At 41.5% G+C, this 12,356-nt stretch overlaps 1 protein-coding gene across 3 annotated transcripts in view; it reads right to left on the minus strand.

The window, feature by feature from the left end:
• ADIPOR2 (adiponectin receptor 2) overlaps positions 1-12,356 on the minus strand; it is a 44,389-nt gene that overhangs the window by 21,082 nt on the left and 10,951 nt on the right. For all 3 annotated transcript variants that reach the window (XM_058023092.1, XM_058023094.1, XM_058023095.1), the window contains one exon: positions 1,386-1,621. In XM_058023092.1, coding sequence (XP_057879075.1) covers positions 1,386-1,553 — 168 coding nt within the window. In that variant the 5' untranslated portion in view covers positions 1,554-1,621. The remainder of the gene's footprint in view (positions 1-1,385; positions 1,622-12,356) is intronic.

Genomic DNA, 12,356 nt, shown 5'->3' on the forward strand with positions numbered 1-12,356 from the left:
ATTCAACCAGGAAAGTCAGAGACAAGAATGAAAATAGTCTTCAAAGCAGATGATCCCAAACACACCAAGAGATAAACATGTAAATTCAAAATATCTGCTACCACAACTCAACCTTTCTTTTTCTAACCAGTTTTGTCCAAGACTTTGCACCTTAAACCCATGCTTCACAACCTTCCACAAAATGGAAAAAGACTCTGGGAGTTTACCTTATCAGAATACTGAGAATGTTCTGGAGAAGTTATTGCAGTACAACTGTGAGTGCACTGGCTTGGCTCTCTAGACATGAATACCAACCCTGACTTCTCATTACAAGAATGCTTGGCACTAAATTCTGTAAGGGCTCCAACTCATCAAGCTGAGAAGGCAAATAGCAGTTCTCATGTCAGCTGATCCATGACACTGGGCCCTGCAAACACCCAGAGCTTGTGGCAAATGCAATTACAGCCCCAGCCCAACACACAGTAAGCAGCATGTTTTTGCTGCTGGCTAAAACCACACACTTGCTGTGACTGAGCTGATACAGTAAACTCATTAATCCATGATAAATTGGATAGTGAGCCTAAGATGAATGCCTCTTCCACTTAACTATGCTGATATCCATCTGAATATATCCTGGGAGAAGCATTAATTACAGTTCTGGAAATCTCTAACCAGAAGGTACTTTTCTCCAGTGCTTGGACTGTGTCTTTGTAGAACACCTAATAAAGCTGTGGATGCCCTTCTGCATGTTGTGGCTGCTAAAATTTATAGAGGTTCATGCACCTAAAACTTGCAGACATTGCCACTGGCTCAGAAAATCTGTGAGCCAACAACTGCTGAAGACTGGGAGAGTGTCCTAGGAGGTAACACAAGGGGCTTCCCCATCCTTTTGCTCTTCCTTGTGAGTCTGTTACTGGCTACTGTCTGAGATAAGATATCATGCACTGTTCAGTCTAATTACAGCAAGAATGCTTGCAAACAGATTTTTCTGTCCTAATCATCAAAAAGATACCAATTAGCCAAGGTTCTGATTACATGCAGCCAGAGCCAACAGTTCTCCTTTCACTTACAATTAATTGAAAATTACAGAACAAAAATCTTTTTGTATGAACAGCATCTCAGCAGAACACAAACCAGTACAAGTCCCATTTCTTTGAGGACAAAATAAAAACATAAAAGTTGGTTAAACTAGTTATTACTAGTTGGTCTTGTCACCCAAGTTCCCATACATTTATTCAACTGAATACTTCTGGAATCTTCCTGGTATTATTACAGTTATTTAGCAGGCAATAAAAGGTTGAGGCTCATGGTCCACATTTCCAAAAGTTAGATTACAACACTGAAGCGCTTAGGTCAAAACTCATTTTTCCTAGAAAACCTAGCAGGTAATGAATCATATGACTTACATTTTCCTGGTCAGAAGACAGTGGTGTCTCCACTAGAAGAAGGTTCTCTTGAGAGCTGTCCTCCTCAAAGGCTGCCTGTGTGGTTGCAGGGTCAGACATGTGTCCTTTTCTGAGCCGCAGACCTGGCTCTGCACAACCGGCATTATCGAGTTCCGTTGGTTCGTTCATGAGATGCTGGAGGCCTTCTCAAATATTCTCTTTCCTCTTGGTTCAGTTTGGCTGATTATGTCTTGGCTCTGAAAGAACAAAACCGTTTGTGTAACTCAACTGAAGTTAGAAAGAGGAATGCAGAAGTTGGCTGGAAGAAGAGCTTGCTTACAAGCTACAAACAGCTATGACAACTGCTTTTATATGTGCCCAAAATCCCACAGGATCAATTAAACACATTTCTACACTGCTGGGTAATGAATCCTCATCCTGAGACCACTAACAGTTTCATATCCTTGTGTTTAACACAAGTTAAACACAACTTTGAAAGGTGACAGAAAGAGAGCTTCAAAAAGCAGTAAATCTACAAAACCACAGCCAACTTTTATGAATTATTTCTACAAAATTGCAAGCAGCAGGCTGTTAATATTATTTAGAAATGCACCACTTGTCACAGGTACTCTATAATTACTGTATTTTTGCAGGTATGAAGCTCATACCCAAGCTCAATCATCCAGACTAGGTTTCACCAAACTAGGACATTAAGTATTAGTAATAGCAATCAAGCAGAGCTCAAGCAGAGCTCAAGCAGCAACTAATTTTAGACAAACTGCAAGGAGGGCAGTAGTACACAGTGTGATTATGCTTCCCTTGCTTAAATTAACACGGTCACAATCACTGCAAGGAATGGGTTTGTATCTTTACTTGTGCAAGGAATTAGAGCAGACAAATTTAAACACTGTTCATTCCATCAGAGCAATCAAAACCAGGTAAATCTCTGAGAAAACAATAACCCATGGTTCCTACTCAGGAAAGCAACTGTCTTCTACACTTACAACACTGCAAAAAGTATTCAGGGTAAATTTAACTCAAAATGCTAAAGATTTGATCAAATTTACAGAAAATTGATGACAACTGTTAATCTGAGCCCTCATCCAGAGTATTTTTGGTTACCCGTTTGTTTTGTACACCCTGTGTGGTGCCACTTCAGCAGCCAGTTCAGAGAGACTTGTTTGACAGTGGCAGCCTTGGGAGGCACAATCTCCAGAGAACTCTGCAGTCTGAGTGACAGAAAGCATCAGAATGTACTATCACAGTGAAGCCACAGCTGAAGCTTCAGAATCCCTCTGAATGACAATCTATTCTTTTTGCACTAATCACCTGGTGTCATTACTGTAGCACCTAAGTGCTCTGATGTGACTAACACACAACATTAAGACAACCCATCTAACAAGTTTTAACTTGCCAGTATGCATAATTAAATTGGAATTTTACTGCCCAATAAAAGATGCTGAAATTTGTCATAATGTAGGAGGGAAAATTAAAAATATAAGATAGGGAATTGATATGGGCAGTTTTGTAATAAGATGTCACCTCCAAAAAGCCAATAAATAATGTATTCTGTCCTTACAGGAACTCATTTCATTTACATATGATCACTGCAAGATAATTCTCAGCTCTGACAAATGGGCTCTGGTTAATTTTGCTGCAGCAGTTTGTAATATTCTATCCCCTCAGCTGCCTGGCAATCCTCAGAGGAGAGAGCTGCTAATGAGCAGGTAACAGACTCTGCAGAACTGAATGATCCCTCGAGTTGTCCGAGTTCAGCATGGCACAGTGCTTTAATCACCCAGGACGGTAAGGTGACAATGTGACAGCAGAGCAGATGGCATCCCCACCTTCCTGCTGCCTTCACTGCAGGGTCACAACCTCCATCTGAGATGCAACAGCTAAAATGGCCACAGCTGTTTACTTGGTAAACACAAGAGCCACAGGAGAATTAAGAGGAGGTTTAGCAACATTACACAGGAAGCTCAGTGAAGGAGTTGAGCAAGTAGATTTTAAGAGCAGGAACAAATATTCAGGAAGCCACAGAACTGAAATCTTAACTGTTTTTGTCATATTTCAAGCAGCCAATTCACAATTCTATTTTTAGGCAAGAAACATGAAGACATAATCACACTGCCATTTGGCAAAACTGATGTAAGAAAGAAAAGAGTAAGCAACAACAACTACAGTTTGAAATGAAGCTAATGGAGATCTTAATTCAGAAAGCAACCTATAAGGGACAATTTCAGTACAGCACTGTGCTGGTTTTGGCTGGGGGAGAGCTAATATTCTTCCTAAGTAACCATTACATGTGATGGAGCCTGGCTTTCCTGATGGGATGGCTGAACACCACAGAAACAACAACAAATACAGTTTGAAATAAAGCTAATGGACATCTTCATTCAAAAAGCAGCCTATAAGAGAGAATTTCAGTACAGTACTGTGCTGGTTTTGGCTGGGGTAAACATGACATTGATGGAGCCTGGCTTTCCTGATGGGATGGCTGAACACCTGCCTGCCCATGGGAAGTGGTGAAGGAATTCCTTGGTTTGCTTTGCTTGCATTCACAACTTTTGCTTTAGTTATTGAACTGTCTTTATGTGAACCCACAGGTTCTCTCTTTTATGATTCTCTCTCCCACCCCACTGGGGCAGTGAGCAAGCAGCTCTGTGGGTCCTGGTTGCCCACTGGGGTTAGACCACAGTAAATCCACTGAAGCAATCTGAAGCTGTAGCTAATGCAGAAAAATGCAAGTAAGCAGAGCAGGTGCTTATAAACAACAGTTACACACAGGCACACCCCCTGCCTGCTAACCCACACATTTCAAACAGGCAGTCAGCACAAACAGCCCAGTCAGTTCCATACATTGGGCAATTCCATGAGACGTTGAACCAGCAAGTTGTACTGGTTCTCCTTTCAGCCAGATTTAAGCAACAGCATTGCCACTGTGTGCTGCAGCAGCAGCAATATTGCCTAATGCCTGTCCTTACATCACCTCTGTGACATTGTGAGGGCAATGCTCTGGGACACAGCACAGCCACACAACAGGCTCAACCACATTTGGCCAAGATGCTTGCAAAAGGCTCTCCTAATAAAACAGATAGAGGAATGCCAATTTACATCAGGCCTTGAGGATCTACCTCACCAGCACTCACTGCCAAGTATTCACTAAGGTTAAAAATGAAAGATGCATTTCACCTCCAGAGAGTCAGATTTGCATTGAGCAGCAGAGCTGATCTTCAGAGCTCTGCAGAAATAGAAGTTGCTGTTTCTTGAAATGACAGGGGGATTGTTCAGTGAACTAAGATGTTTCCATGTCATTCATCATGCAGGATCCTCACAGTGCTAAATATGCTTGCCCTAAATGAGCATGCAAAGGTAAGCAAGTTAAAGCTAATCCAAAATCACCACTACTGGGTTTCACTTCTTTTTAAAAATGTACCACTGACTGAATGCAGCTGGAAGGTGCCAACACAGAAGTGCAAATAGCCTGAAATATTTGTTCACAAATGAAAGAAAGCAGTGAAGATTATGAACAGGAAAGGCATAGGCAGTCTGAGTTCTATCACAAAGTCTCTATGACTCACAGTTCAGTTCTTTTCCTAAAAAATTAGCAAGTATTGCTAAGTATAGTAGAATCGAACCAGAAGATGATGGTTGAACCATTGTGAGGATACTTACTGCCCCATTCTGCCTAAGACTGCACAGTTCCCAAAAACAAAAGCTAGAAAATGGAAAGCTATAGAACACTTGAGGTCTTGGAAAATATTGTTTTGTGTCTCATTGAGATTATCAGTCTCATAAATGAAATCCTTCAACATTTTTTGTAGCATACAAATTAAAGGTTTCATTAAAATTAGCTTCCATTTAAAGAGGAAGTTGCCATGATGACTTAAAATCTACTTAATGACTGCATCCATAATATCAGCATGTAGATGAATCAGTGAGTTCCTGCTGTGCTTAAAATAAGCTGAGAAAAGCATCTACAGAGTTTGGTCTGTTGGATTTTTTAATACAGAAACTCCTAAATGCTCCATCAGCTTTCAGAAAGGACTTGGCAGTTTGATGCAAGCAGGGCTCCAAACACAGCCTGGAAGCACAAAATGAGGCTTTGGTCAATTCAGTGTGCTGCTGCCTTGCCACACAGCCCCAAAGCAGCCTCAGCCCACAGGGGCACAGCCAGGGCAGTGTGAGGCTCAGCCCTGCCAGCTCTGCACACACAACTGGAAGGCAGCATTATTTCAGCATGCACTGCAGCTGTGCAATGTCACAGAGCCAACACCCACAGCTACAGCATATCTGGGACACTGCCTCACTCCTGAAGCTGGTAAGGAAAGACTAGTTACCCAGACTTGAGCAGCACAATGCCATTATTCTCTGTGTGACACTCCCTGGGATAAGCACTGCAGCCCTTCCAACTCCCAGAGCTCACCTGGCACAAGGGCTGATTCACTGCCTCAGCTAAATGATGACACGTGGTAGTAAAACAAAGAAAACACATTAACAGTAGTGTTTGTAATTAGATCTAAAAGATCTGTCACTCCCTTTTGAGAATAAAACACAGTCCTGGATGGTCAGACTACCTCCCACTACCCCTAAGCAAAGCAATCTCTCCAGTACTCCACTCTTGTCAGTATGTTCTTTCCTGTAAGCAGCATGAGAATGATCCTCAGAGGATATTTAATTCTGGCTGTAGCTGGTCTTTGGAAGAAGAATGAAAATTGCTTTTTCCTGCAATCCCCTCTCAATTGCCTTACTGGCAGAAACTTCCCTGCTCAGGTAGGCAATGGCATCCACTGCATGCCCTTTCCTTACTGATCCTCTCCCAAAGCAGCCATTAAAGCAGCATAAACAATGTACACACAGTGGGTGATTCCTCCTAAGATTAGCTCATTCCCCTAACAGACCTTAACTTATCAAAAGAACAAAAGACCATCATGAAAATTTCAGGCTACACATTTCTCAGAACGTTCATTAATGCTTAATATTTAATGAAGGGCTTGAGTGCCTGAAAAATCTTGTAGGAGAAGCTGTATCAATGCACAAACCCTGCCTTGCCTGTGCCATGTGCCATGACAGCTACAGCCACGCCAGTGGAATGGCAAAGCTGACTGAAATAAGATTTCCCAAGAGGTTCAGGCAAGGCCTTAGTGCCAGAATAGGCACAATTCCCTTCCCAGAACTGCCAGCACAGGTACAAATGGCAGAGCACTTCCACTACAACCCACGGACAGACTGATTGGGAAAAGAACACAACCTATTTTTGTGCCTGTGGAACAGCTGATTCTGGCTACCTTGAGTGAAATAAGGTATACTAATTGAAATGCAGTTCTCTAGGAACATTGTATTTCTGGTTGTCACAAGTTGTCCCTCAATAACAGTATTCTAACTCCAACTTGAAATAAGGGACTTTTATCTTCCTTTTTTTTTTTTAATTTAACAGTCTTGATCTTTCTCAATTCAGGAGGTAAAACATCCACAGTTAACATTCCAAAGCTGCAGTCAAAAACAAAGCAAATAAGGGTTTGTATGAACGGGAGGGGAAGGAAATTCTTACAGAGGACTTTGTTTTCTCAATGTACCCTAAGGAAAAGGACAAATCAGCCTGTAAAAATTCTTTGGAGGTCATCTTTAACAAAGAGGAACAATGAGGAAGTAATCCAACACCTCCTTTCTTGATGTAATTTCCCTAGATAAAGAGGCATCTACAAAACAAAGATTAGACTCCCGCAGAGGGTCAGTGGCCAAAAAGCTGTCTTTTTAACTTGTAAACTGTCACTGCAACTTCAGCCCCAGCTATTTCACAGCAGGCTGCAGAGGCAAACAATCAAGCACATTCTGATGCATTTGGAGTCAAAGAAAGGGAACAAGCCAGCAGCCTCCTGCATTATCGAAATGCTTCCATTTCACAGGATCCCACTACATTGTTACAACATTTGTCCAATTTGTACTGCAAATCGGACCCCATTTTTTTAACTGAGTAAAGAGTTATGGCAGAGGCTGGCCCACCCCCAGAGCACAATGTCCAGCCCTTACAGACTGGATGACTGCTGTAAATCAGTTCTACTCTTCAATAAACCAACACCAAGTGAATTGTCACAAAAGCAGCATAGAACTCAGAATGAAGTTCAAGCTCTTTCCACATTACATTCCACAAATACCCACAAAACTTGCTTTTGGTTCATTTTTCATTAAGTGAGAAAATCCCATCTTTTGCTCTTTTATGATTTTATTTCCATGGCATGCTACTCACATCAACTTTGCTTCATGGCTGCCAAAAACAAAAAGATGCAGTTCTCCTATGTTAGTAACACTTGGGATCACAGACTGTCTGCAAGTGAAAGCCTGAAATCAAACATCACTTTCCTCTAAAGTGAAGATTCAGAATATATACTTTTAACTACTGCCTCAAGGGCATCCAATTCACAAAACTGTTGGGTGGAGATGAAGAAACCAAAGCATTTGGAGCAGGCACTAAAATGCAGAGCTACACCATGAAACTGAGGTTACTTCCTTTAACCCTCTACAGAGAAAATCTTTGCATGGGAATATAAAGGGCACCAAAATAACAGCAATCCATAGGTAAGCATAACCCTACCCTTCCCCCTAGGAAGCCTGAGTTTCAATCTCTAAAAACTGAATGAAGCTTTTAGAGAAATGCTCCAAGAAAATGCTCCAAGACCTGGAGCAATTGTATAAAAACAAACACTGCAGCCATGCTTTTAAAACCAAAGAGGAATATGCACATTTCAGGCTGCAAACTTCCAACAGCAATCATCAGGACAGTGCTGCCTTCAGTGCTTCTTAGTGCACACCTCTTTATTTCAGTGTGCAGATTTAAGGCCTGGCTGGTGCCCAGAGGGGGCAGCTCCACTTTCCCCCCTTTGGGCAAAACACAGCTCCACCCCACAGGCACTCTGATGTTTGTCACAAGCCCTTCCAGGTGACTCTGGAAAAACATTAACCAGTGGAGGGGAACGAGATCATTATTTGCCATGAAATGCTGTCACACACATAAAGTGCACTGGCTCAAAGCCCAGCTGGGGAAACAGCCCAAGGGCAGCACCCCACCTCCAAAGGTTTAACTGCATACATATATTTTATATATTTATCTCATATATTTTATATCTATTATTTTATATGTATTTTCCTAATGTATGAAAAACTGGCAGTTATCTGTTGGCCCTAACCTTTAATTGTTATAAAAGTACACATCATGGTCTTTATTACAACCTGTTGACCAGGGGCAGAGCACACCTGGCACAGCAAACCATCACCTTACCAAGATCACTCATTTTAATAAAGGCCAGGTTGTAAAAAGATGACACTCTTTCCAGTTTTTGGAAGCACCTGCTCTCTAACTTTATTGATAATCTTTACTCATAAGGTTGTGAGTTTGCTCATCAGTGTTTTGGGTTTTGGCCAACAGATTTGGTTTATAAAATGTCTGCATTCCCATATTAGTAAAAAAAAAATGAAGCAAAGTTACTGCTTCACTTGCCCTCAGCAATGGCATTTCTGAAAACAGCACATATCCCTCTCCTCAAAAGCCATAAAACATAAAACATTATGTTTGCCACAAGTCAGACAACTAAAAAGTTGCTACTTTTCTGTAGCAAATATGCTACAGGAACACTGTAGAAACAGCATCCACATCCACAGAATTGTATCAGACTAGGATCAAAAAAGTGGTGCATCACCTTTCAGGTTCCTTCTTAACAACCAAAATTCAAGGAAAAGAATCAGATCCATCATAACTAGACTGCATCTAATTTATGCCAATTAAATTAGTCAAGTGTCTGAAGTTCCACTAAAACCAAGTAAAGCCACTTTTAATGAATTTATTTCCTTAATGCAATAGCCAGAGAATAATTTTAGTTTTAAAAGACAAATACTGTTGAGAATTAGGAAAAGCTGATGTGAACATTTAGTCTCCTCTACATTCAGTGCCACTCCTTCAGATATAAATTTATTTCCTGGTAACATAGTTCATCTTGAATTCTGAAACAAGACCAAGGACACTGATATCGTAAGACACCAGTGATGCAATTTAAAAGCAGAAATGTTAAGTTAATCTTTTACTTTCTAATGTCCTATGGCTAAGGAGGGATTTCAAAACACCCAAGTCTCCTTATGAGAATATTGCTAAAATGGAATAGGGCTGTAGCTTGAACCCAAAACACATCAGCAGGTCCAGGACCACAGAGACTCACACAAAATGTCATCTTGCTGCGGCTTGTTTGGCCAAAATACTTTCTGCTGGTGCCACTGTGCTCCCCACAGAGGTTTTACTGCAGTGTGTGGTCTAAGCAGTACAGCTATCCCAGTGTAAATTCCAGGACTGAAACAGTTTAAGATCATGAACATGCTTCATGTTAACTTAGAAGTGATCAGGAAGTATTCTGTGAATATACATGTTAGATGTTTTCCATGACTTAACACCACTTACTGGTGCATTCAGACAATCATTTTGGGATCTCTTTCAGCTAAAACAAAACAAAACAAAACAAAAAAAAAACCCCAAAAAAACCAAAACAATCCTCAAAACCAGAAAAACCCCAAACACACAATGGAATTGGAAAAAAAAATGTTGTAAATGAGCTGGGCAATGAGGAGCACCTATCTAAAAAATTATTGTGTCCTTACTTTGAAGTAAATGTAATTGCCATCCACCCTTTGTAACAGAGCTACACTGCTGGCTAAGCACAATGAGGACTGGCTATAACATTGGATTAATGACAATCAGCACCAACAGAGGAAAATAAAGATTATTTTTTTTCTGTCAAACTATTTACACAAGATAATTTACAACATAAAACTCCAAGAACAGCAGATTAAGCAAAAAAATCCTCAAGTGAAACAGACACAAAGTTTACACTTACGAAAATCTCTTATTGCAAAACAAGAATAAAGGTTTAATTTCACATAAACAGAAAAAGTTGAAATTAAACACCCAGGTTGCCTTAATCACATGTAGAATGCAGCATTTACTCTAATTATGAAATTCACTGAAGAAAACAGCATTATGTGAAGCATTCCCAGAGATAACCTGAAGCTTTAGACCAATGAAGAAAGAAAAGAGGAATAAAAGCATATTAGCAAAGATCCCAAGGAAACTCAAGTGGATCCCAGAGAGAGGAAAAAGAAACAGGGAACATCCAGATCATACTCCCAACAAATGACTCCTAGGGCTGATCACCTCTGTTACCCTCTCCAGCAGTCCAAAGCTGCTGACCTGAAGACCCAGAGCAGCAACAGACGGGTGAAAATAAATCACAGAGAAGGGACAGAAACCAAAAAGTCCATTGTGTTACAATTTTAACTGTGTTTGGCAACATTTTCATGTCTGTAACTGCCACATTCTTCTTAGAATAATTAGTCAGACTTCAGAAAGAAAAACTGAGTGCCACAGTTAACATTTCCATTGTAGCAGCAATAAATTCTGGGCCATACCTGCACACATGTCACTTTACCAAACAGACACATGCACAAGGGGCACTTCCTCTTTGACCACAAACAAGAACACAACAACAAAGCTGATGGAATGCAAGACTCCATCCATTGCTGTCTTCAAAGTGTTACAGGAAAATTACAACAGAATGACAAGGTCTGAAACAGCCCCAGGAAAAGCAACCAAAAGGGCCCCCTGAACTGGCACCATGTCGGTTTCTCGGCTGTTTAGGTGGCCTGGAAAGGCCCGGGGTGGCCTTGGACAGCCCGCGATTCAAAGGACGAGAAGAGACTTCAGATCTTTTCTCGGTCTCGGTGTTTATTAATTGTTCATCTAAAAGATTTTCTCTTGGCCCGACAGAGGTCTGCACAGCAGCCAGCCATGAGCACACTGAGAGCCCCCGGGGCGGTCACCTTTCTTTATACTCGAAGTTACGTATACAATATTTATCATTTTTTCCTCAATACCTTTTACCCTTATTAACCAGTGCACTTTTAGTAATAACCAATCCCAAAGTGCTGACATCACCACAGAAGATGGAGGCCAAGAAGAAGAAGAAGAAGAACAGGGCACGCCCCAATTCCTCCATCTTACTTCTTTGGACCCCCCTGTACAGAAATCCTAAACCCTGTGTCTTACACTCTAATTAACTTATCCCTTCACCATTCACCCAGTGAAATCCTCCAGTCCTCATACAGGTGTCGTCTCCTGTGTAGGATCAAAGTGCAGCCACCAGACACTTCTGGCAACATTCCAGGACTCCCGAGCCCCCCAAGGGTGATCTCGGCCACTCTGCACATCAGTCCTGAGGTGCTGAGATCCCACAGCACCACTCTCTGCCCAGAGAGGGAACTCGGTGCTGGGGTCACCTGTCAGGGCTGCCTTTCAGACACACATACACATCCTACAGCAGCACCCAAACACAAACCAGTGAGCCTGGCATCCACTGCCTGTGCTTTCTGTTTGCAGAAAGGATCTCCAGATACCACAGGAGACACTCCATTGCTCAAAGAAACTTTACAGGAAGGAAACGTGGCCAAGTCGATAAGCCTTCACAAACTTAAGAGTAGGGAGGGTAGGAATTTCAGCTGATTTCCTGGACAAGGGCCCAGACAAGGAACACGAGCAGAAAGCAAGAACTGGGTCAGCAAACTACTGAATAGTTATGTGTCCTAGTTTTAAATACTTAGTGAAGGTACTCTTGAACAATTGCATCTGTAAGGGGTGTTAATGCATGTAAAACTACACAGATAAACTGCTCTGCCAAGAAAAAATACCTTAGGCTGACAGCACCTACTGTCAATGGAGCTGGCAAATAAAGAACCTCTTTCTAGGATGAGTTTGATCTCTCTCTGTGAGAAAAACAAGCTATCTAATGTAATTCTGATGTGAAGACAAGCTACCATATCAATGGGTGTGACCAAGATGCAACATAGCTCTTTGGATTCACCTGATGTGCACAGACAGACAGACAGACAGAAGACACAGGCCAAGCTTCCCAGCAGAGGCTGAGTGCTACATACAGGAGCCAGGCACTAATCTGT

Source organism: Melospiza georgiana, chromosome 4 (assembly GCF_028018845.1).
Source record: "Melospiza georgiana isolate bMelGeo1 chromosome 4, bMelGeo1.pri, whole genome shotgun sequence".
Classification (NCBI taxonomy): Eukaryota; Metazoa; Chordata; class Aves; order Passeriformes; family Passerellidae; genus Melospiza; species Melospiza georgiana.